We start from the raw sequence: 26,497 nt of genomic DNA, 5'->3' as shown, positions 1-26,497 counted from the left end.
TGGATTTATGACACCTTTATAACGTGCCTAACATCTGACTCCCTACATTAAACCCTCCATTTTTAACCAGCTATGCTCATTCCTTCACCCCTCCCCCCTCCCCCTATACATTGACTACAACTACATTCATTCTCCCCCCACCTGTGTCTCATCTACTGACCACCTCAATTTTAACTGACTGACTTCCTTGGATATGTGCTGCCCTCTGGCTGCTTTACCACTCCATCTAGGAAGAGCACAGGCCATCTGCATGCACTTCCTCAGCCTGATGAAGGCTATTTGTACCTGTCCTGAAAGCTTGCAAAGAATGTTTCCAGCTATTTGAGTTGGTTTAATAAATATACTGGATTTAGCTAAAGAACCTTGTCTGCCATTCATTTAAAACATTTATGCATGTAAACAAGCTACACATGGAACTTCTCCTGTTCTTTCTGAGATTGTTTGTGATGGGTATTTAGCAGAATTGCAGATTTGTTAGAATCCAGCAGGGCCACGACATGAGCACTTCTGCTATGGCCATTGGAACTTATATTTATCATTCATATGATACTTATTGCATGAAGTGAATTAGATAGGTGTAGCTTCGACAGTGTAGCACGGGAGTTGAAGTCTAACATTGCTGGTATCTTAAAAAGCAGGTAGATGTGATGGAACAATATTGGAATGTAGGCTGAGAGTAGCTGTGCAGGGCTTGAAGTAATGATGTAAATGTTACATTGATACAGCGGGTGGGGCAGTTGGTGTTTTATATGATTGTGAGCAGCCTGGAGAAGAGAAGACTTCTAGGTGTGGTACCTTGGTTGGGGGAGTGAAGAACTGAAGTATGTGGATATTGGAGATGACCAGCTCTCTGGCTAGAAAGTAGAGGTGCACTGATACATTGGTCAGATATTAGATTGGCACCAATATAATGAAAATTGACTATATCAGAAATTGGCCTGAACTGGCCAGTATTTTGCCGATAAATGCCTGTGTGTGCATGCAGCCAGAGCGCAGCATGCAGGCTGCGAGGAGCACAGCCCAGCTGTGTGAAGATGATGCGTACAGCTGGTAAGCCTGTTGTTGTGGAGGGGAGGGGGAAGAAAGGGGCATGGGGGGACAGATCAACGCCCTCCCCCCGATTTGAGGGAGTGGGGCTGAAGTAAGCACTGCCCAGCCAGGGTGAGGTAGGCATGGGATGGAGCCACGGCCCATCCGTGGGGCGAGAGGGGAAGGAAGGGTGGCTCCTGCCTCTGTGTGCCTCTCATCTAGTGGTTCATCTGGTGGCTCTTGCTGCTGCCGCCGCCGCCACTCATCTGAGAGGGCATGGTGGGGTGGGTAGCCCTAGATCTGTGTGAGGTGGGCAGGGAAGCCTGCAGATGTGGGCTGGGGCTGATGGCCACACTGTTTGGGGCAGGCAGCGGCAGTGCTGGGAGGGGGTTATGATGGGAGGGGAGGGGGTGCTGGGAGGGGGCCATGATGAAGTTTGGGGTGGCTACAGGCTCCCCCCCTTGCTCCAGTGGCTCCTTCTCCCAGTGCTGTCGCTGCCTGCTCCAAGTGCAGCGTGGCACCTGGCAGCAGCCCAGAACTGTAGCCTGTCCTGCCTCATCTTGCACCCCCCCACCCAAACCGTGCCGCAGGAGCTGCCCCCCTGTGCGCACCCCCCAGGTGAGCTGAGGCTCGGTCCCAAGCCTGTCCCCCCCCCCCCCCCCCCCCCCCCCCCCCCAAACTGTGCCGCGGGAGCTGCCCCCCTGTGCGCACCCCCCAGGTGAGCTGAGGCTCAGTCCCAAGCCTGCCTCACCCTAGCTAGGCCACTAACCCAATCCTAGCCCCACTTCCTCTTTCACTATGGGGGGGGATGATCCAGTCCCACCATGCCCCTTCACTCCCCACTCCCCTTTCACCACAACAGACGTACTAGCTGGACGCAGCTGTATCAGAATTTGGATCGGTATTGGCCGATATGCCTCCTTAAAAATTGGCTATTGGCCTTGCCCCACAATCTCTCTCGGTGTACCCCTAATAGGAAGATGTTTCATTCTCAAATGTTTTGATGTGGAGAGTTCAGCTATTAAATAAGTCACCAAGGCTTATCTGTGACATTAAGGGTACGTTTTGCTTTCTAGCTGTCCTATTGACTTTAATGGGAATGTTCCATGTGCAGCAGACAGCTGCATTAGGCCTGTTTAAATACTCTGTTTTTCACTTGCATATAATGATTACTTTTCTTTGTTTTGTTATTAATAACATATAATGCTGGAATTGAATTGGTATGACTTGAAGAATGGCCTTTGGGAAACTGACTGTTCACAATTTTCATCACAAATTGGGCACATCACTGTTTGTACAGGCAACTTTCACAACCACAGTGGGTTGCTTTCTGTGCACTTCTGAAGGACTCCTAGAAAGCCTTCTCATCAAATACTCTTTTAAAAATAGTATAGTATCAATATCTATTCGTTTTGAATAGCGTGCAACTATTTTCCATAGTTAGTTTGCATTACTGGGGTTCTACCTAGTGGAGGTTTTAGGTAAGACATAACCTTATAACAGGCTGCAGGGTTGCAGCCTGGGTCAGTTAGCTAGCTGTTAACAAACTGTGTGCCTAAGGGGACTCAGCTGGCTCAAGCAATTAGCCAGTAATGAGGGGAAGTTGACTGGCTGACTGGGAAGAAAGGGACAGGGAGAAAGTATGGGAAGGAGGACCTGGAGAGGTTTTTGATCTTGGAGAGAGAGAGAAACAGGATTCTTTTAAGGAAGAAGGAAGGCTACAGGGTGAGAACTAAACCCATGCTGGTAGGGACTCATTTTGGATTGTTTTATATTTTTCTGCTGGGCTCTGTGGTGCAGATCAACCCAGGGCTTTAAAACTTGTGTTGCTGGGTCCAGGCTAAGGATGTGTTTATTTTTGGCTGCTTATACCTTTGGCTGAGCCCTGTGGAGCAGAAAACCCAGGGCAATAAAACCCTGTGTTTAGGGGCCCAGAGAAGACTGGGTTGCTGGGACCAGATTAAAGGAATTGTGGGGGAGGTTCAAGGGTTGATGTGAGCCTGACAGAGCCGGGCTAACCCAAACCCCACTTCAAGCTTCTTTCACTTTTATAGCATACTGGTTTTTTTAGAAAATGTGACGGTGTGAGATTCTAGTGGGCAAAACATGTTATGAACTTCCAGATTCATTTAGCAAATCAAAGTCTTTAAGTAAGAGACACTGAGTCCTATTAAACTATTGTTTGTCTTAACAGAGGAGAAAGCAGAAGAATGGCTTTCCTTGACTGGAAACTATGGACCATTAAACTTCTTTGTGTTGCACTTGCTTTTGGTTTGGCTTGCCATCTGGTTACTGCTACATTGTCAAAGACGGATGCCAAGAAAAGTGCTTCAAAAGCACTGGAGGAAAAGGTAGGAGGACTAGTTACTTGAAGTAACTCATACTTCAGGTGATTTAGCAAGTCTTGGCAGATACTGAAAGGATTTTCTACTTGCATTTTCTTAACACCTTAGTAAGAAATGGCCAACATCAATAACCATAAGCTTACAAGGAACAGCCTTACCCCTTCCTACTTAAACTGATAGCTTCAAAGTTAAGTAATGTTCTGACCCAGGCTGGGCCATTCTAGCCCACCACGTGAAAAGGCTGCCAGCAGCTGTTCTGTTGTACTGGTTGTTTTGCAATTAAACCAACGGTAGTTCAATACCTGTGAAAGACTGGTGGTTTGTGCAGACCTGTGAACAACAGGATCAGATATGCTTCAGCTAATTCTTGCCCCTTGTGCATGTTACTAGTTTGTGCTTGTTTAAATTTTCACCATTCCCTCTGCTTAAAGAGCCTGGAACAGTCATGTATGCCATGAGTGAAATAGATTGGCAAGGTACAGCTAAGTGTTCAAAGTAAACATGTGGAAACTTGATCTTCATTTTCTGTCTTCCTTAATGTGAATACTTAAGCTTTAAAAGTTCCACTTTTACTTTTGATCTTAAGTTTATTGTGGCACTGGATGTTGCACTGAATTTTGATTAAGGGGTGACATGGATGGAATAAACTGATTGTTGAGGCTGTTGTGGCCTCAGATTCAAAACTTATTAAACACATAAGCAATGCTAAGACAAAATGTCCAGCTAACGGCAATAGTTATGTCAAGACTTCAAAATGGTGTTGGTCATGTCAAGGCCTACATGGGGAGGCCTAGATTTGGACCAGAACTCCATTGTCCTGGGAGCTACCTTTTAGGCTTCTAGCTATCGAACAGTGCCTGTCTTGCATTTGGATTTGTTAACTCAAGTTACCATGTGAACTGTGTTGAACCACATGGTAGGTAAGCATATTGGCATACCAGCAGTTTAAGCTCTTTTGGTAGGTGATGAGTATTTTAAGGAGTTATTTGGAAGAGTGTAATGAAGTAGCTGTGTGCATGTGTAAAAGGTGGTCCTACCTATGAGGAGTAGCATAGAAGTGAGCACAAAGTTATGGTTCACCAGTACTTCAAGTGGATGAGACCCTGATACTGTAGGACCTATGAGAATCCCTGTGTGACTCTGTGATGTGACAGCTGAAGATACCTGGGTGCTACAGGCCTGAGCCCCAGGCATGAAGAAGTAGTCTTTTCCATGTAAGAAAGAAGTAGAAGGGCTTTGTGGATAGAGAAGAGTTTAGAAATTTCTAGTCTTAACCCTTTTGAGCTTGAGCTAGTAGTGAATATTGGTGAAGAAATCTTATGGGCTTGGATTTTAGAGTAGACAGAGGGGAGGTGGGGGAGAGAGGTAGGTCTATAGTGGTCTTGGGATATGAAGGGCAGAAATACCTGCTGGTGGAAGGTAGAGGAGGAAATTGGAAGAGCGGGACTGCAGACAGTGATTGTGAACAGCACCTACAATGGAGCTTAGAAATGACAGGGAAATAGAGCAAAGGGAAGTTGAAAAGATAAGTGGGCAAAGAGACTACATTGTGCTGGCAGTACAAGGGGAGAGAACAACATGGGTGAAGTTGGGATGGGGTTGAGCTTCAGGGGGATATGATGGCACTGCCAAGGCAAGTAAAGGAGTTGAGGGAGGCGAACAGGTAATGACTCTGGATCTGGGGCAAAGCAGCTTCGGACTTTTGTCTTGGATGCTATTACGAGAGGTTCCTAATGTTACCTACCCTCCCCTGTGCAGACTAGTGGGGGCAGGATGCTCAAAGGTAACAAAAAAGGACCCTTGGAATTCAGGATATGACATGCAGTGAAAATGGAGAAGCAGAATTATTTAAGTGGGGAGATGGCAGAACTGAAGGAGAAGAGTACTGTAACTTGTAGTGGGGGAAGTCAGCCCAGGCAAGGGCTTTCTTGTACTGCAAAGCATAGCCATTGCTGTTGTCTGGCAAGGTAGGTCTTGCCAAAGAGAAGGGCAAATGAGTGGAAAGGTTCAGAGATGAGAATTGACACTATGAAATGGAAGTGAGGGGGGAGAACAGCTGAGAAGTCATCCACATTGAGACACTGAGTCATCCACATGGGACACCCCAGGGGCTGGTGGGGGGAGCAGTAGCATGCTGAGTGAGGGTAAGGCCGAAATCATTTAGTCTGTTACTATAACATCCAAAACCAATATGGCTCCATACAGGAAAGACAGTCCCTAACCCAAAGAATTCACGATTCCTTTTTTCTTTAAAGCAAATGTTGTTCAGCTTCCAGTTGTTGTACTGGAAGAAGCTAACCACTGCTGTGCAAGATGTCTGAACTTTGGTCAGAAAGATGTGACAAGGCTAACCTAAAATAGTGGATGTTAGTGTAGACATGCATTTGAGTTGGTCACAGGCCTCGCTGCTTTAGAATTGATTGATTATTTTTAATTTTTTCCTTGCTTCCTATACCTCTGGCATAACTTAGCATATGAAGATCCCCCCTGCCCCACTTTAAAATCTCCTGAAGCTTATCTATGAGGGGTGTGCAAAACAGGCTGTATTCTATTTGGATTCAGTCCAAATTGGGGACAATGATCAATTTGTTGATTCAGATCGCTGTCCCCAATTCAATTCGGCTGAATCCGAAACTGAAGATTTGGTGTTGATTTGGAGAATCAGCAATTTGGCTGTAGACATAGCTTTGAGTGTTTTTTCTACATACCTCTAGGTACCAGGCAGCTCATGAATGTTGGGGCACATGGAGTGTCCCACAGAAGCATGGGGGGCTCCCCAGTGCACTTGGCAGCAGACCTGGAAGTGGACCAGAAGCACTTAGGGGCCATTTCCAGGTCCACCAGGGAATTCACTGGGGGCCCCCCCACCCCGCTCAGTGACTGTTGGTTCTTGGGTCAGGTGGAGGGGGCACCTGGGGTCGATTTGCTGAGCCGGGGAGCGTGGGGGGGCTCAGTGAAAGTGGACCAGAAGTACTTCCATTTCTGGGTTCACCGCTGAGCACATGGAGGGCCCACCCGCACTCCTGTAGGATGCTCCATCCACCCCAGCATCACAGTGTTCACAAGCCACACTGGTACCTCAAAGCATGTAGCAAAAAACATTTAAAGCCGTGTCTATGTCTGAATCGCTGGTTCTCCCAATAGGAGATTCAGATTCAGCCAAAGTGAATTGGGGACAGTGATCCGAATCAACAAATCGAATCACTGTCCCTGATTCAGGTCAAATCTGAATCAAATAGGGCCTGCTTCTCACACCCCTAATAATCGTGTGTAGTGGCTTGGCTTTCCTCCTTTCTGGAGCCTGTTGATGTGGATGTATGTGTGTTCAGTTGTTGGTTTTGTTTATAGGGGGAAGCCATACAACATAAGTGTTATTGATGTTGACAAAGCATTTCCAGGTGCTTTTCTGCTTGTTTGTTTGTTTGTTTGTTTGTGTTAAACTATGCAGAGCAGCAATATTTATAAGGAATGTTCAAAGCTTTAATGATGCAATTAAAGTATTTACATTCATTTTTTAAAGACTTTTACTTTCCTTAACTGACTTCATAGAAGTGTTTATGTTTTGGTTTCCCCTTAGACAGTGCATCCAGACAAAACAGTACAGGACCGGGGTCTGGTAACAACTGATCCGAAGGCAAAAGATATTGTATTGGAACACAAAAGTTACTGTGCCAAGAAAGTGAAGGAGAGACACTTCTCAGGAGATGTTCTGGGATATATCACCCCTGTAAGTAGTTTAAAATCCCAAAACCCAGAACATGCCAGACACTTGGCCTTGGACCTGTGTGCACTGAGTGGAAGCCCAGTAGGCTAATAAGTTGCTAACCATTTTTGTTTTTTCGTTTTTTCTCTTCAGTTTTGATGCATAGATTTAGCCCAACCTCATTGGGTGCAAAATTGCATCTATTACTTGAATTCGCTTATAGTGCTGTGGCTATTTCTAATAGTTGGCCAGATTGTCTCTCTCCACTGGCAGACTGAAGAAACAAGCTTAAGACAAAAAAAAAGGTCATGAAAAGTCTTGTGGTAGAAAAGAGACTTGAAGCCAGGTCCCAATCCCAGAATGCAGCTATGGGTGGTGGGGAGGAGGGAAGCAAACTGTTGTCCCATGGTAGTAATATGAGATTGCAGTATGCTTGCGTTCTGTAATAATGTGTAGCTGTAGAATGCAACTAATATTTTTACACAATTTGTTCTGCTACTATTAGCTAGCCCCCTACTTCTGTTGTGTTAGTTCATTAGTATTCTAGGCAGCTTATATAAATCCTTCTGGAATAATTTCTGACACTTCATATGGAGGTTAACTTGCCTGTCTGACTTTGTCATTTACAGGAGAAGTAGACGTCTCTTTGAATTCCACTTGACTTCCCTTGGACATTGGAAATGTATAATCTATTAATATGATGCTCCCCATGTGTCTTAAATTAAGTAAAAGTTGTAGTTATGATAGGTGAATGTTCAAGCCTCTGCTGAAATGATCCCACTCATACAAATTGCAGGCAATTTCTGATGCGCATTCCTTAACTGATATAGAGTAACTGAAACTCTTCAGACATCCCAGAGGGCTTACTGAAAATCCCACAGACCATCCTGCAGGAATCCTTCAAACACTTTTATTTGCATTATGTGGAAGAACTTAAATCTGGTGAGTAGTGAAGTCTGCTGTAGATCGTATTGTAATGTCCCTTTTTCCCTTTTTTTTGCAAGTGGAACAGCCATGGATATGACATTGCTAAAATGTTTGGAAACAAGTTTACATCCATCTCGCCAGTCTGGCTCCAAGTGAAAAGAAAGGGCAAGGAACGGTTCCAGTTCAGTGGGCTTCATGATGCTGACCAAGGTTATCTTAGTCTTGCTTTATATATTATTTATAGATGGCATGCTAGTATTGCTCTAGGCTGAATGGAAAATATTAACTTATGAAGCTTGGCAATATACTGATATGGACTTGTCTTTGCTTTTGAGGTAGGATTTTATTTGACCATTTAAAAAAAAAAGCAGGTGTGGGGGGGAGAGTGGGGTATTTTATCAAAGAATAAATTGTCCTGTTTGCCCATAGAATCAGTGGAAGGGTAAGGAATACTAAATACCTAGTTAAAGGAGGCACAGTGTAGAGGTGGGAAGGGGAGACGGGGAGAGGTAGTAGTGCATGTCAGCGTTTTTCATTCAGTCCATTTTTATCTGTTTTTTGGGGGTTGTATCATGTAATTATATATTCCATATTTCCTTTCCTTGGAGACCTCTCCTCACCTAACTGAAGTATTTTGGAGTAGCTTGTACAAAAGATGGCTCTCTTCTAGTGTATTGAATTTCTTCATGGAAGAAGCCAGTCTAGAAATTCCAGAGAATGAGGAATGAACAGGGGGAAATGAGAAATCTCTTCCTAGCTGGATTTTCAGGGTTTATGCTATTTGAATTTATTTTTGGTAATGGCTTGGCTGCCAGCAAACATAATGGAGCAAAGTTATCCCTAAAGAAAAGCTACCTCTGGAGACTAATTCTGATCATGGCCTGCCCAACTTACCACGTCAGTGAAATAATCCTGATGAAGCCAGCACAGAGTTTCAAGTATCATTTTACTTAAAATTTTCTATCTGAGGATGCTTCATGTTTGCAAAAATGTCAGAGCCTTAGGATACTGCAATATCATGGCATAATAAATGAGTTAAAAAAATCTTAGTCCGTCAGCAGTAGACAAATGTTGAAGTTTATAGTTATAGTGTTGATTTAAATAATGCTTCATGGACTCAAGACTCTAATGCTGTCCTCTTGATGCCAGAAAAGTTGCACTTCCAATAGCATGATGCAAAATAACAACCCTGCTGTTTTTTGAAAGGTGTGGATGTCTCAGATATAGTTTTAACTCAACTGTTTGACTTCATTTTGACAGGCTGGATAAAGGATGTCAGAAAAAATGCCAAAAACATCAAAATAGGTAAGTCTCCATCAAAGGGGGGTGGGGGGGGAGAGATGTGCCATTCTTCTGTCATCTGAAAATTGCCATAGAAAGGAAACCTTTTTGTTTACACAGGCAGGGGTGTGAGTGTGGGAGAAGGGGATGCAGCAGGGGTTGGCTTATGGGGATTTCAAGGCAAAAGGCTGAAAGGGATCAAAGCAACAACCATTAACTCAGTAATTCAGTGGCTGTGCCTTTTTGGGGTGTTGAGGTTTCACCCAACCTGCTGCCCCCTTGGCTTATATTTCTTCTATCTTCACTCCTGGCAGCCACATTCTCCTCTGGAGAAGTTTTGTGTGGCATCTGTACTCCTAAGCTTGACTTGCTTAGAGACTATAGCAATGCCGTAGCTGGAATCTTGTGCAGGATGACACAGAATATTGAGCAGAAGAAAAAAGTGGCAAAACGTGGTCTCTGCAATACTTCCTGTTTTTAGAGATGTTGTGAAGCATTGCTATAAGGACTAGAATATGTTAAACTCCTTACCTTGTTCTGTGAGTCTGTGGTAACTTACCACTTTTGTATAAAAATGAGTATGAGTTGCTGGTAGTGAAAATAAGTGGATTGGAGGAACATTTTCATAGATTCATAGATGTTAGGGTCAGAAGAGACCTCCATATGTCAATGAGTCCGATCCCCCTGCCCTGGGTAGGAAAGAGTGCTGGGGTCAGATGACCCCAGCTAGGTGCTTATCCAGTCCCTTCTTGAAGACCTCCAAGGTAAGGGAGAGCACCACCTCCCTTGGATGCCCGTTCCACATTCTGGCAACTCTTACTGTGAGGTGCTTTCTAATATCCAACATAAATCTGCTGTTTGTCGATTTTGTGGCCATTGTTTCTAGTTTCTCCAGGGGGTGCCCTAGTAAATTGAGCATCTGCTATTCCCTGATGCCCTTCCCTGATGAATTAATAGGCAGCCACAAGATCACCTCTCAGCCTTCTCTTGTGAAAGTTGAAGAGATGTAGGTCCTTCAGTCTGTCCTTGTAGAGCATGCTTGCAGGCCTCTGACCATATGAGTGGCCTCCTCTGAACGTTCTCAAGACTTTCCGCATCCCTCTTGAGGTGTGGTGCCCAAAACCGGATTTAGTATTCCAACTGGGGCCTGACCAGTGCTGCAGAGAAGGGCAGCATCACCTTCCTGCACCTGTTTGTCATGCATCTGTGTCTGTCTACGCAGACTAAGAGAGATCCATACATCAACACTCTAAGAAAAGAACAGCGATACCTAAGGGTAGTCATTTTAATTTGTAATAACTGGATTAGGGAAGTAAAGAATCACGGCAGATCTCTGAGTATGTGGGTGCTGCCTCCCCTCCCCTTTAAGAATAGTTTTAACATAATTGAAGTAACTGTAATTAAGCAAATAATTCAAATGTTTGATTTCAGTGCCTCGAATCTTGTTTGATGGCTGGTCTTATCATGACTTTGAAAGTGTTTTTGCCAGTGAAGATGAGATAGAAGAGCTCTCTGAGGTCATGGTTCAGCTAGCTAAGGTAAAATGACTCTTGGTGTACTAGTATGATCTTCTTCATTGATTCCTGTTTTGTAAAACATTTGGTAAAGAATCGGGAAAGTGTTTGCAGCCCTGTTAGATGTGAAGATTTCTAATGCAGCAGTAAGTAGGGAGGATGTTAAAGTATCTGCTAACACTTTAAACTTGCTTAATCTGAGAGACTAGGTAATATTAGAACTCTTGGATGCATAACAGTAGATTTAAAAAAAAAAAAAACTATCCAAAATTTTAAAATCTGTGGAAAGCTTCCCTTGCAGCGAGATGAAAAGGCTCTGTTTCACTTGGTTTAGATGTGATTTGATCAATAACTAGATCAATCTAAATCTATGTGCTAATTTGGTAAAAGGATAAAAAACTGAATGGGTAGAAGCTGAAGTGAGACACATTTGCACTAGTAAAAGGTGGAAAATTTGAAAAGTGAGGGTAGCTAAGCATGTTTTTTCAGTCTTAGGATTATGCAAGGCATACTTCAGTTGGTCTCCTCCAAATGAAGTTTTACACTGAGTTCTAAAATAGTATAGCTGAACCAGAAATTGGTGCATAGGATCAATGCAGGAATCTTCTTACTCTTCTTTTACTTCCTGCCCCCAGCCTCCCCTTTGCAGATCTTGTGCCTTGCTAACGTCTCTCCACTCCCGTCCTAGCTTCAGGTGATCCAACTTACAGTTGCTGCAACTGATGCTTTGTTGTGGTAGTTGAGGATCACATTTAGCTTTTGAGAACCAACACTCTTTCCACAAAATAATGACTGCTATATGCACATCTTAAACAGATGGCAGCAACTAGAATCTTAAAATGGAAAGATCTCTGACTTCTAGTCACATGTTGTCATGGATCTTATTGAGAGAACAGTGGATGGGGGCCTGGGGCTAGCTCCTTATGCACACCGCTCCTTAGATATATGCATACATGCATGTATTTATTTTTGGGAAAGCTACATTAACTGATGTTTCTTTCTTTTTCTTTCCCCCAAGCTCTTTAATTCTAGCAACTGTCCACTCTCTAAATACTCACTGACCTAATGACTGATTAGGATGCCTTTAAATTCATGAATGGTTAATTTTGAAACATCTTAAGAAGAGTTGATCTTCAGAGCGTGTTGAGTAACTACTCTCTCTGAATATTACTTTTTATTGATAGGATCTGAGTTTAGCTGCTTTTGAACCAAGGCACCTTAAGTTGCTGACTTTATGAAAATATAGGCCATAGTTTAGTAGCTAAGCTTGTGGTAAGGCTTTAATTGCATAAGCAGCTATACCGTGCACTTATACCATTTTTAGTTGCATCTGAACAGTTTGGCTATACACCAGATAGCAGAAGAATGGATCTGGCAGCAAGCAGAACTTGACTGCTATTATCACTTCCTCAGTAAAACAAGGGTTGGAAGGATATAAATACAGGTGCACTGATAAAGATTATTTTGGGCCAGCCATATTGGCCAGTACTGAGCCAACTGCTGATATGCAGCCCAGCAGCTTGGAGAGCAGCGTCAGACTGCTAAGTCTGAGGGGCAGGAGGGAGGCAGACCGAGGCCCTCATGGTGAGGAAGAGTGTGGGGCTGGAGCAGGTGCTGCACAGCTGGGGTGGGGTGAGGCTGCACCTGCCCCAGCCCCACTTGGGTGTAGCCCGTGGCCCTGAGTGCACAGCAGGCAGCCTGTCCTTGCCCTGGGCACATGCCTGCCATGCCTATCCTGGCATGTGCGCAGTGGTGGGAGCAACCCATGCCTATTGGACAAGATGTCTCTGTCCTGCACCTCTCCCTCACTGCAGGGGTCTCCATCTGGCTTCCTCCTTTCCCCCGACTTACCAGCCAGACGCTGCTCTCCAAGCTGCTGGGTTGCACTCCTGGCCGTGTGCATGCTGCAGCTGCACACATTCACGTGGCATGTATCGGTGATATTATCAGCCACATAGGCCAAAAAACCCCTGATTGCTGATTTTAATGTCAGTTTCCCTTTTATCCATGTGGATATGATATGGACTGATTTATATTGGTGCACTTCTAAAAATTAAATCATTAAAGTTTTCCGGACAGTAACACAACTCTGATCAACTAATAGAATGGACTTTACTCAGAAAATATCTAGTCATGATTACAGGTTTTTGGAGTCTAGTGAATATACTAAGTATATGAGAAAATTAAAATTGACATGTACACGATCAGCAATTGGTGGGCTGCCTTTTATTAAGGAGGCTTCCCAGTATTGTTAACACTGTTCATACCAATTCATTGAGCAAAAAGTCTCTCTTTCAGCCTTTCTTAATGTAGGCAAAGCCATCACCTATCAAATAATGTCTCTTGGGAAGAGGTAGAAATGTTGGTTAAGCTATTGAGAAAAAGAAAATATTGGAAAAGTGAAAGAGTTTCTAGCATATCAATTCTAGAATCTTCTAGAAATAGTAATTGTCCTTTTATTGCCCAAAGAAACCTTTAAGGAATAGAACTTCACTGCTTATTGTTAGGTCAAGGTAATGTAGCAAAAAATCCTCCATAGCAAAGGAATTTCATGTAGTCCTTGGTTGTCTGTTTAGTAATCTCTTCTCTTTCTTTACATATCCTAATATTTATAGATTTTGGTTTATCATGTAGCCTCCGTTTATTCAAACTAATTGAGGACGAAACCTTTTCCTAAAATCAAACCATTTTGTTAATGGAATGCTTATTAAATATATTCCAATGCGGTAAGCCAAAAGTTTCATAACAGAATCAGTAAAATGGAAAATGGTGCATACTTTTATTTATTTCCCCCCTCACTGAGCAGCTCTTTCTTAGTTGCCATTGCTGTGATTTCTATTACACACAACATCAGTTGGTAATATGCCATGCATTTGGATAAACAGGGTTTGGATAAATGACTCTTGTATTTTTAAGCACTTTTATCTTTAATAAATCAAGACTGCTTTTTCCTGACTTTACTGTATACATTTTGGTTGTTGATAGCTCACCAATTTTTTCAAAAAAATTGAAAGAAACCATTTTATTTCCATATGTCCAAATACTTGTGCAGTAAAAGTTGCTTTTGCTGCTAAGTGAGGTAATCTCTTGGATGGAAATCTCATTCATAGTGTTTAAAATGTGGAAAATAATTTTGTCTGTCACACTTTCACAAATACCTTTCTTCATATTGTCCAGTATCATATGTTTAGTGTAGTATGCTACATGGACATTACATATATGCTGTTTCCTGCTTATACCATGGGGAAAAAAAACTTGAAACAAACGGCCATGAAGCTTCCATGGAACTAGTGTGTGGAGTATGGGCTAGTAAGATGACCACTGAAGCAGCCTTGTTTATGTTGTACTTTTTGTCAATTCATTTCAGAATGAAAACTTTGATGGCTTTGTAGTTGAAGTCTGGAGTCAGCTGGGAAATCAAAAGCAAAAGTATGTATGACTCTTTGGGGTGAAGAGCTTGAAACAGTTTCTAAACAGAATCTTAAATTCAGGTTGGATTTTAATTCCTTACTTGCAGTAAGGAGGAAGGTTGGTTTGTATTTATAGTGCAGTTGGGGAGGACTCTTTCTTAAAATGTTAATTACCTTTAAGATTATGAAAAGGCAAAGAGCACCCTCCCACCTCCTCCTGTAAACTCTTAAATTTGAGCCAAGTATTTCCTCATAATGGAACTGTTGAATGGTAATGAAATTGCTATCATATGTAACAGTATTGTCTTTTAAAGAATGCTATGCCTTCCTGCCATTCCTTCACATAGCACTAACTTTTTAAAATACTTTTTCAGTTCAACAAAAAAACACTGTGCTTCAATTTCATTATACAGCAGGGAAGCATAAGCTTTTGTACCTGCAAACAGGTCTGAATTTTGGGGGCATAATTTGGGAGAGCCTCAAATGTTCAGAGAGGTTAAGACTTGAGAAGAATTTGTAAAGACTTCCTGTGTGAAGTTGCCCAATTGTTTCTACAATTGCTTAAGCTCAGTTATTTGTCTGATTTGTTTTTTGTGGGGTGGGGTTTGGTGCCATGTTTGAGTACTTGACTGAAACTAGGCTTTCGGACCTGTAAAGTACAATATAACCTGAACAAAGGGTTTATCAGTAGATTCACAATATAGGCATTGCCAGTGGAAGAACAACTTCCTGGGGCCTGAAACATTTATGCAAAGAAGACCTACCTTCTGACTGGAAGCATGCTGGGTAACCAATCATGTTAATGCCTGACTTGACCTCACTCGGATGCTCTAATTGAGACAGTCCCTAAAAGGGATTTAATGACCCTTCTGATCCAGAGTTGGGAGCTGTATATTAACTTGGCCACTGCTCAAATAGCAATGCCGAGATTTCCCAAGGGAAAAACAAGTCCCTCCTGGTTTATAAGGGTGGATTCTTGAAGAGAATTAGCAGTTCAGGCTTTTTTCTAATGAGTGACCAAATGTGTAGCCCCTCACTTAGCAAGCCTCTTCCTGAAATGAGAAAAAACCCTGACAAACAACTGCCAGACTAGTCCTCAAGACTAGAACTCCACAGGTAGGATGCAGAATCTTGTTGCTCAAGGGTAAATTGTTTTCTTATTTGTAATATATACCTATTCTACTTTAATCTGGATTGAATTGTAATAATTGTTGTGTGTGGACACTGACTTTGTGGAACTGAATAAAACTGGCAATAGAAGAGATGGTAGCTAATGGGAAGCTTATTTGATAGGGTGAAGTAAAGGCAGAGAACCAAACCAGGGCAACTCCTATAGGATTAAGTTTGTGGGATGAGGGGAAATTTCATATTCTGGCCCTAACAGAGTTGAGAGTCTTCCTATTACACAATCATAACAATGTGCTACCATGAAAAGTAAGACTAACTTAAGGCTCTCAATTAAAAAAAAATGCTAACAGCAACTAAAAACCAATTTTAAATGTAAATAATACACTCAAAGTCTAACTTGCAAATCACCCAGAATGACATGGCATAAGGGAGTTTCTTGACTAAATTACAGGGAGAGTTTACTTCATTTGCTCTGTTTCCAGGGCTGGATGCAATTGCTTGATTTTTGTGCATTGGCAGGATTTTGGGGTGACTTTATGAACAGTTGAGTTTCTTTCAGAATCTGCTTTCTCTCTGCCAAATGATTCTGTTTGGACCACAACTGTTCCTCTGAAGGAGAATTGTATCTGGCCCACAGCTGCCCTGGCTTTCAGCGCCTCTTGCCCTTCTCCCTTCCCCTTACCATAGCCAACTGCAGCAGCAGCTCCGACTCCAGTGGCCAGGCAGCCACTATCCTCCCCAGCCTGGCCTGCCCTGCTGTGCTCCCCCAGACAGCCTGAACCCCAGTGAAAAGTCAAAGCTCAGGCATGGCTCTCTCCACTGGTGGGGGAAGAGGGTCATGACCTCAGGTTGGCTGGGCTGGACCAGACCAGGCCAGGGTCTGGTAAGGGTGCAGGTGCCACTAACACAATGCCATGCTGTGTTCCTCTGCTACTTGCATATAGCTGGCATGGCTCCTGCTGGAACCTGGCACAGCTTCTGCCTAACCCAGAATCCCCATGGCATGCAGCGGGGTAAGCCAGAAGCCGCACGCAAAGTGGCATGCAGGAATATAGTGTGGCAATGGCTCAGCTTGGCTGCATGCTGGCAACCTGGGGTGGGGCAGCAGATGCAGGGAGAAGTAGGGAACGCATCTGGGTCTGGCTGGGCTGGTGTTGTATTAACTTGCAGCTTTTGGCCCTCTTCTCCCTACATCCCCTTCCCTGCCCCAAGTTCCTGACATGTAGCTGGGCTGGTGCTCTACTGTGTTGCTGTGTGCCACTTAAGGTCGTAAGGGTGCAGCTGCCTGATCTGGCCCTATGGTGGGGACTTGGGGAGGGGAGGTGTGCATGTGCAGCCTTCAACAGCTCAACAAAACTCATTAAGTGGCCCTCAAGCCCAAATGATTGCCCACCCCTGGTCTCGCCCTACAGTGCTGTGGCATTTCTTTCAACAAGCTTGCCCCTGCTGTAACCACTGTACTTGTAAGTTTACTCCTATCTTTGTATTCGTAGCAGACTGTCTTTCCACTCTTCTTGGGGCAGGTAAACATTCAGCAGTTTAAAGCACCAATTTATCTGATTAGCTTGTGCAAATGAGCTAACTTACTGCTCAAGCAAGGTGGTTCTTGTCTTTTGCTTTAGTACATGGGGTGAAATTAGAAGACTAGGTTTTCGTCAGTGGCATAGAGTGGGTCTCCAGCACCCAGGGGTCAATGCTTACATTTGCAGTCCCCCAGCGGCTGATTTCGAGCCCGGCCATGCCGGCGGCAAAACCAGAAGTGCTACCAGGGGACCAAGTACCCCTTCGAGGGCCTGGCTGGTGCCCCACCCAGGCCAGCATCTGGGGGCATGTCCCCTGCCACCTCCCTGTCGCTACAGCAGTCGTTTTCATGCATACTTTCCGTGGATAAGCATTAATGGATTTCTGCTGCTCACCAGAAAAAATAATAAAGGTATGAGACTGTCTGTCTTCAGTCAAACCACATGGTGGCAGTATTGTAATATAATTGCTACATTGCACAAACTAGTATCCAACAGATTGTATTTTAAAAGTAAAATCTTTCACTTCTGATGCCAAGAACAAAACATCAGAAGGTAGGAGAAGATGAAGCTGGATAGCGGCATAAGAAGGAACTCCTATACCTGTAAGCGAGTAGGACCTTTGACAGAACAGTGATTTATGCATACTTGCATATAGAATATTGGTTTTTGTTGTTGGATTGTTCAAAAAGATCCTATGAATCTTTCATCTGAACAGGTGAGGCTGTCCTTTTTTGGAATCTGACCTCAAAGAATCTGTAAGATCGTAGTGGAACTCCCATGAATCTCTGAAAGCAGAAAACAGCCAAATTCTTAAACTGTGGTGGCAAGCCAACAAAGAAACGTGTCTTACTGATATGAGAGAACAGTCGCATCTGTGACCTGTTTTATAGGCTGTAGAAATGAGCTGGCCTGTAGCCATTAAGTCCACATCCCTGTTTGGTTTTACCAACCAACAGCTGAGTACCAGGAATTGTAACAGATTGTGATGTGCCCATTCATTGGTTGTTCGATTAGTGTTGGTGCAACCTATGTATAAACAAGCAAACACAATATTTCTTGCCCCTGTGATTTTTTTTTTTTCTTTGAACCAGCGTTGGCATTGTGCAGATGTACGTGAAAATAAGTTCTAGAGCTGTTGGAATGGTTACATACTTAAATGGCACTCCGGTTAAAAGTGCTATCTCCTTGAAATCCATTGGAAGGATCAAAATGACAAGGTGGCTGCTTAGACTCTGGTTAAAAGTAGCTCGGAAACAACTTCTTCAAAATACTTTGTTTTATGCATTCAAGCAGAGGTACAAAACATGGAGAGAGAAGAGCAAAGAAAGCCAAAATGAACAATAAGCATCTCTATACACACTTCTGTTCTACTCTTTAACCTTTCTTCACAATAATTTGTTAGCTCCCTGGCACCCAGCTCATCTCTAACTGGTCGGGAGAATTTGAGCGTCTCAAGTGGGCATATGCAGCTTGCCAACCTGTACATTCTTGGTCTAAGCTTCTCTATGCAATCTAGCTCACTAAAATGTCTTCTTTTTCTTTTTTTTTCTTAACCTAGGTCTAATAATGACTTTTATTTCTTGCTTAAGCAAAACTGCTATGACACCAAACTAGGGGCATTCATTATGGCTATCAATCCAGTTATTCTATTTGGCTGTTCCTTGTACAGACACCTGTTGTGTTTTTTTTTTTTGTTTTGTTTTTTGCTTGCTTCCCCTAACACTACCTTCTGATCTAACTTTTGTAACAAAAACCTCCATTATAATTAGTGACATAGAATATAACTGGCTGATTAAGCATCCTTCTAGATGCTTTCCAGTTCATTATACATATGTCTGCTTATATAGGAATGTTTAAAGGGAAGGGGCTTACTACTTAAACAAAACAAAAATACCCTTTCTTGGTAAGGCATCTAGTTGAGTTAAATCTTTGTATTCATTTCTGCCTGCTGGGCCAAAATGTGTGCTGTCTCTTTCACTTCTTCAGCTAGTTTTTTTTTTTTTTTTAGTGCAGGTGTACTACATTGGGATTTGAAATTCTGACCTGCCCAGATTCCCCTTCTTCTTTACCCTTTTGTGAAGGGGAACCAGTATGGGCCTCTCATCATGTTTTCAAGAGCAAAAAGTTTTGTATTGCCAGCATTCCAGTTCTGGCTGATGCTGAACCTGTTTGCTGGAGCTCCGTCTCTTCTTGTCCTATTAAAATTCATTCCATCTCTCCTCTGTATCCTTTTTTTGACCTTTTGTATACAAAGTGCCAAGACTACTGGTTTTTAATATACCCTGAACTTTATTTAATCTGAAACTGCCTTAACTCTATAGAAAAGGAAAAAAGGCAAGGATTTTTTTTATGGGTAATTTTATCCTTTACTAGACCAGCGCTATAGTTGGGAAGGACTAGATGAGCTTTGGGGTATCACTGTATCCTTCGTCTGTTCTCAGGCATGGAGGCAAGAGATCCAAGGAAGGGTACAGCTATATCTGAAAGCTTGTTTTATATCCTTCCCAGCTATATAGTTGTTCCAGTAAGGGGTATCACCTGCAGAAATCCTTGCCTGTTGCATTTTTTGTGGACCATCACAGCCACATAGTCAATCCAACACTATAGAAAAGAATTGAAGCACTTCTTAATTTAAACTTGGGGTGGGGACGGACATGCTCATTGAACACGGCATCACTGGATTTGTCCACTTCTCAGTTCAGAGGTAACCCGTGTGACTCACTCTTTCAACAACTGCCTGATTTTGACATTCGATTTGTTCTTTCTACAGCCTGTTCCTCTTTACCCTTTGCTGCTTGCTTGTGAGAAGAATTTTCTTCCCCTTGGTTTCAGTTATGTATTCTTTAGGTGAGATCCACTCCCATGCCTGTGCTAAGAACCATTGAAAGTAATGGGTGAGGACAAATTTCATCGTCTCTCCATTTCAGACTTCTGCACAGGAAGTCGATCTCTATTTTTGTTGCTGGGTGGTGTCTTGATTGAATTTAGTCTTTCATATGAAATAGTCCATTTCAAATAATTTCTTGCTTTTTTGTGTTGAGGGGAGTGAATGACTGCAGAGTTGAGGGAGGGAGGAGTTTTTCAGAACTGCAGAAAAGTTGCATGCTTTCCAATAATTCTTAATCGTAAATTGTCTGTATGTAACTCATCTAAAAGTTGCTTGGCAGATTTGGGAATAAAATGCCACATTTTTCATCCCTGTGACATTAATGTTTGGGAAATATAACAAGCTAGGAATATTAAGAGGGCAAGGTAATGCTGTTTATTTTCAGGTGGCTTGTTAGTTGCTGGAGACTTCAGGGCACATGTCACTTTTTCACGAGTCTCATGCCTAAATTCACTGCATCGTTTATTGTTTCTTTCCCCCAAATCCAAGATAAATTTGCAGTTACGTGCATATAATTTATTGCTCACTAGAAACTTTTATGCAGGTTATTCCTGTGACTTTAGCAAGTGTTTGCTGACAGGTGGCGCCACCATCCCTTAGATGCTGCCTGGAAAAAAGTGCTTTTTCTCACCATGTGCTGCAGGGACTTAGCATCCTGCAGAAGATGACCTTCAGGCACCTTAATGGTGGTAGGAGTGAAGGAACAGAAACCTCTGTTGGCAGTTCTGCCCTTCATATGGATTCCTGAAATTAATTGATTAATTAAAGATTTGCCATAATTCACTCCCATTTCCTGGTATTAACTAGACATTGAAATGGCACCCATGGGCAATTTCTTTTTGGAAGTAGACAGCTTTATACTGTCTGACTTTTTTTTTTTCTGACAAGTCATTAATTTTTAGGAAGTATCAACTACCAAACTTACTTAAATATGCCTAGAATTAGAAATTTGCTGAATTTCAAAAGGTCACATAGCTGCAGAGAAGGATGTGAAAGGCTTCCAATAACATGCCACTTGCTAGCCTTGTCAAATAGGCTGAAGACCCAATGCTGTGCATTAAGGCAAACTGCATACCAAGGTCAATATCATCATAAACTGAAGCAATGTGCCAAAATAACTATATTTAAAAAACAAAACAATTTTCTCTTCTCCTACCTGGACTAAAGATTCCAAAAGTGCATGGATGGATACTTAAACTATATAGGAGGCAAAACAAGAGTGAGATTGTTGGTGTTTAAAAGATTGACCTTGATTGTAGAGCGGATAATGGAAGCCCTGGCAAAGTGGGAAAGTGGTAAATCTTAATTATTTCAAGGTAGATTCTAATTTGTGGATACTTCAGAGGCTTCTCTGAAGCATTTGACAATGGTGGAACATATAGTAAATATTTAATGAAACCTTTGCATGAAGACTGATTCTACTCCCACGGTGCGGTACTTCATTATAATTTTTAAAATGTCAGTCAGTAGTTTTTCTTTCAAAACTGCTAGTGGTAGTATGCGAAAATGTTGTCTTAAAGGCTAAAGAGCACTGTTGGGACCCAGTAAAGTGTTAATTTATAGCAAGCTGTAAATGAGCATTCAGCTATTACTGTTTGGGGAAGATGGGAGAGTGCACACTTGATTTTCATAATCTATCTTGGTTGACAAATGGGAGTGTGACTAAGCTGAGTCTTTAAGTACTAGTCATTAATCCTATCTGATTCAGCATAGAGCTCTCATGGGCCAGAGAGGTGGATTGGCAGGTTGGTGGACCAGTTTGTAATTTTAGTTTTCATGCAAGAAGCTGCAGCTTTCTTCCTGTTGTTTTTTCCTCCTTATTTTCATAAGCTAAATAGGATATCATTGCATTTAGGCCCAATTGACTTGAGTTATAAAATGCTAGCACAGGATGGAGCCTACTAAAGGCTACAATAAGAGAGCAGAGGGGAGGACTAAATCTTGTAGTCTAACACTTTCCTGGTCCACCTTCCCAAAGAAGGGATTTTAACATGCTGAGAGAACCTGCAACAATATTATCCAGATTTTTCTAGGGGGGGGTAAATAGCTCTAAATTCTAATCTTGTCACTGCCAGGGATCCTGCATGTGAAAGAGAAAAGAAAACCTCTCTGTGCAGTAAAATGTCTCTTCCTGTCCCCCTCAAAGTTACTAATAAGTAAAATTGTTGGTGGCTTGAAAATTAATATGCATCAAACAGCTTTTAATAAATGTTATCAAAAGATGCTCTGCAGTTGAATCAGGTGGGGATCTTTTGACTAGATGTCTTTTTTCCAGGGGAAAAAAAGCCAATTTGTCAAAACTGAGTCTTGTGGAAACCTGCCAGTTTCAGTGACAACTTCATTGGAATGATTTCTCCGCTCTGGGATGGAATGCCTTATCAGCAAAAGAGCAGATTTCCATACATACATGGAATAACTGATCACCTTCTTATTGGGGCACGCACCTTAGTTCCAAGAGGCACAAATTCATGCAGGGAGGAGGGGGCATATTCTTAGTGCCCTATTTGCATAGCGCAGATGTTTATAATGATGCTCTAACCAGTAGTGGATGAGAGGCCAGATACATCAGCACTCTTCATCTGTTTTTTGTTTTTCTTTAGTGATGCAAAGCTGTAAGCCACTTTAGGTGGTGTGCTGTGAGTGTTTCAGTGTTCTGGTCAATCTGCTCCCAAAAGTGAAAAAGAAGAACAAAAGAGAAGATTTAGTGTTGATATTATGGGGAATGATCTTCAGATTGTAGAAATATCAAGTTAGCATTCTTTTTTTGGGTTACTTATGTATAGTATTGTATTCTTGTATCAGGGTTTTTTAAAATTCTTACACTTAAGAAAGCCCCCAGATACAATTTTCAGTTTTAAGGTAAAATTATCTGAAACTCAGAGGAATGGAGGCAAGAGCTTGTGAAGAAACGGTGGGGTGAAAGAAAATTGACACATTGTTCCTCAAACATTTTTTGAAGACTTGTATATTATGCTATGAAAGCAGCTTCACATTTCCTAACCTTGGATTCACTAGTACAATGATGATCTGAATCCATTTGACTGTTCCCTGTTCTTGAACAGTGTTCAATTCTGTTGCTTTGGCTCATCTCTCACTGAACATGACCATAAGGGAGAACCTGTTCTGATTAGAATACATTTGAGATACACTACAACGTTTCTGTGTTGCCAGTGGTGCTCCTGGGGGAAATTCTAAACTCTTTGTGCTGTTTGAGACCATTTTGCATGCTAAAAAGGCAGAGAGAAACTAAACTAAATTTTTATAACTTGCCAAACTTTATCCCCAGTCTAGTAACCTATTAGAGGTATTTGTATACCATTTATAACTGTGCACTAATCCTAGTGCCTTGACTCATTTGCCTGGACTGTGTTTATAGACATGTTTCAGGAGGCAGGGGTGTAGGGTTGGTACTTTAATTAATGCAGCTCTGAGAGCCATGCTAGTGCCCATCGTGTGTATTGGAGTCCCCATGGTGAATAATGGCAGCAGGGTGCTTAAAATTAAAGCTCATCAAACGAGCGCTTTAGTTTAAAGTGCCCTCAGGGTAGAGGGTACCATTTTTCAGGGTATATGCTGATACACACGATGATGGAGTCTGCTGGAGCGCAGTAATTGCCACCCTCCAGTAGACTTGATTTTAATTGAATCTGTTCCTTGCAGCACATCAAAGCAGCCTCCTTGTACATGTATAGGATCCCCAACTTGTTAGAAATGTTCAATAGAAGTGCCTTGCTTGTTGCATCCCTTCAGTTGTTGTTTGTAGTCTTATTTTGTTAAATTACTAGTCTAGCATGATATATACTGTCTAGAGCCCTAACAATGTGTTTTATATTGCAGGGAACTAATTCATCTACTCACTCACCTCTCTGAAGCAATGCATAAGGCACGACTTAAGCTAACACTGGTCATTCCCCCTGCTGTCTCACCAGGGTGAGTACTGTGTTTGCAGGAGGGAGTCCAGATGAAAACGGACTTGTTCTCTCATCAGCCATAAACACTACGTTTTTGTCTAATGTGTGGTTTGAAAGAATGGGAACTTACTGTGGTAAGATGGCTGTGATTGCATAGTTATGCTTCTAATGGCTAGTTCCATTTGTGGCTTTTTTCCAGCATAGCTTGGAATAAGACCTCATACAGCTCATCAGTCCAAAATGTCAGGTCAAACCTGCCTGCAGAACAAAAGCAGAGATGATTGTGCAGCTTTGATTCATCCTGAAGGAGTAGGATGTGTAGTTGGTGAAATGCTTTCAGGCCTATAGGTACACTTTCAACTGTAATAAATGATTCCTTAAGCAGAAAAGGCCAGAGTCTGAGAAAAGAGTGAAATCTATACTAAGGTTTTCTTGGTGTTTCACTTTAGCATTTCATCCACATTTGACGTAGAAAGAAATTAAGTATTTGCAAAAGAGTGGGTGTTGGAGAACGGAGGGCGTTCTGGTCACTGTAACCTCTGGGTAGTAATCATCAAATATTGGGCCAGAACAATCCCTGCTATAGGCTGCGAAATAGTTGTGTTGTGTCTTTGTTACTGTGGTGTTCTTACTGGTATAGCTGCTATTGTATTTATAGTGTTGTGCTGGCAGAAGTATATGGGTTTTATTGCCTATGGTGACAGCGTTGGTTTAATTTTGCCAGCAAAATTTCAGATTTTTGTTGGTAGAACTCATTTTAATATGGATGTATGCAAGACTTCCATGCTGATGGAAGGAGAGGTATGGCATGGTGCTTTTGGCTTGCTTTTTTTGTGGTTAAACTTTCCAATGTACACAAAGCCCCCAGTAACTGTACATTACTTTGGGCAATAAACAGTGGCTACATGAAACAAAGTTTGTAGCTTCTAGTAAGGCAGAAATGAATTAAAAAAAAAACAAAAAACCCCACATGCCTTTCATTCATCGGTTTCTATGCTAAACCATAAGATTAAAACCTGTATAAATTACAGACCAAGAAGCCATGTCCTGAAGATCCTATTTCTAATTTGTCATACACTTCCTCTGTCACTAAATTATTTACCCTCTGTGAGCTTGCTTCTTTCCACCTATGAAGGGAGAAGAGTGGTTCCTTATGGAAATAGTGAAGCACACTTAAAGTGCTTTTAGCTCTTCCCTTTCTGGTTAAATAAAGAATAGTGACAAGAACCCCAGCTTTTCACTCCAGTCTGTAGCTTCCTTCCAATATGTTACACTTAAGAGGAAATTCCCTTCTGTTCTCTCTCAGCCACATTTTCAACCCATTTGGAAAGCAAGACAAGTTTTGGTTTTTTTTGGGGGGGGAGTAAATGTGTTATTAGACCAACTCAGTACTAGAGTTGGAAAAATTGTTCTTAGCAGGCTTTCGGGCACAAATGCCCCTCTTCAGGCACTGGGGGGAGTTTGCTGTTTTGTGTTCTCCTAGATGCAATTAAAAGCCAATATGCAAAATGCAGGTCTCTTGTTTTGTTTTCTTCTGGACAGAGACCTGCATTTTGCATATTGGCTTCTATTCCATCTAGGAGAACACAAAACAGCAAACTCTCCCAATGCGTGAAGAAGAGCAATTTTTCCAACTACAGTATTGAGTTGATCTAAAAAAAAAAAGATATCACCTTTACCCCAAAAAACCTTGTCTGCCTATGTCCTTAGACCAACACTGCTACAACTAACACCTTTAGAAAGCAATGTTCTTTTGCCAGTTGCAGTCCATTTACAGATGGAGCAAAGGAGGAACACTTAAAACATTTATGTAGCTCTCTTCTAAAAAGACTTATCAGTCATTTCGTTACAGAAATGCTTTTCATAAAGCTTAATGCATGCTCTTGAAGATATTAAGTAAATTCCAGCAAACAGTAGTGATTGTAAAGTGTATTCACTCCTTTCTGTAGCAAGTAGAAGACAGAGAATCATACTGTGGTTTCTGTTCATTTTGGCAGTCTAGATGGACACCAGTCTAGTGAATTTATATCCACATGCTCTGTGCATCGAAACCAGTGGTTCTCAGCCACAGTGCCTTGAGATCCTTTCAGAGATGCTGCCAGGGTGCCATGCAGCACTTTCACTGTTAGGTGTGCAAGCATGATTCAGAAGAGAAATCCAGAGTGTTGGTTTTTTTTTTTTTTTTTTTTTTTAAACAGGAATCTGTAGTGTTAAAAACATTCTGACCTGTTGAGGTCTTAGAGCAATTTTTTCTGTTGCAAAGAACTCAATAATTTTCTGTAGCCAAGAAAAACAAAACCTTAAGAGCTGGCACTTTCTCCTGTGGGGTGCTTTGAGTTTGAGTTTAATGAGAGGTGCCTCATCCAAAAGAATTGAGAACCACTGTTGTAAACTGACTGATCACTGAATTGATTTGGGCCTCTTCAATGCATTCTTGGGTACAGATCTGTCTGTGACAGCTTTCTTAAGCAATTGGATCCTACAGTCTGGTCATCTAGACCCTGGAACAAGAACTCCAGCCTTTAAAAGCCCTTCTGTAGTTTAGGCAATCCTCCCCTATTAGAAATTGCTTGTTTGGTTTCTCTTTCTCTTCCCCCGATACCATGGTAGTAAAGCAAGGAGATATAGGCATGATAAAGGAGTTACTAATAAGATGTTCTTTGGGTTGGGTTTTTTTTTTTTTTTTTTTTTTTTTTTTTTAAAGAAAAACAAATCCCAGATTTATGGGGAGAAGTGCATTGGCCCCATTCTATTTTAATCTCATTATCTCTTAAGTCCTGAGTTTGGTCTGAGCCCTTCAAACAAGTAGCCTTTCCAGCCTTCTTGACCCGGATTTTTT

General features: G+C 42.1%; 1 protein-coding gene across 3 annotated transcripts in view; it reads left to right on the top strand.

Moving 5' to 3' along the window:
* The window catches only part of CHID1 (chitinase domain containing 1), a 283,479-nt gene that overhangs the window by 7,901 nt on the left and 249,081 nt on the right, over positions 1 to 26,497 (top strand). For all 3 annotated transcript variants that reach the window (XM_090032444.1, XM_090032443.1, XM_090032445.1), the window contains 7 exons: positions 3,224 to 3,380; positions 6,952 to 7,101; positions 8,082 to 8,214; positions 9,265 to 9,309; positions 10,717 to 10,823; positions 14,167 to 14,228; positions 23,585 to 23,677. In XM_090032444.1, coding sequence (XP_089888570.1) covers positions 3,240 to 3,380; positions 6,952 to 7,101; positions 8,082 to 8,214; positions 9,265 to 9,309; positions 10,717 to 10,823; positions 14,167 to 14,228; positions 23,585 to 23,677 — 731 coding nt within the window. In that variant the 5' untranslated portion in view covers positions 3,224 to 3,239. Of the gene's footprint in view, positions 1 to 3,223; positions 3,381 to 6,951; positions 7,102 to 8,081; positions 8,215 to 9,264; positions 9,310 to 10,716; positions 10,824 to 14,166; positions 14,229 to 23,584; positions 23,678 to 26,497 lie in introns of those variants that run through there.

Source organism: Crocodylus siamensis, chromosome 2 (genome assembly GCF_052110815.1).
Source record: "Crocodylus siamensis isolate JL-2025a chromosome 2, ASM5211081v1, whole genome shotgun sequence".
NCBI classification, from domain to species: Eukaryota; Metazoa; Chordata; order Crocodylia; family Crocodylidae; genus Crocodylus; species Crocodylus siamensis.
Note: the sequence above shows the minus strand (reverse complement) of the source record. Positions and strands in the feature narration are given on the sequence as shown.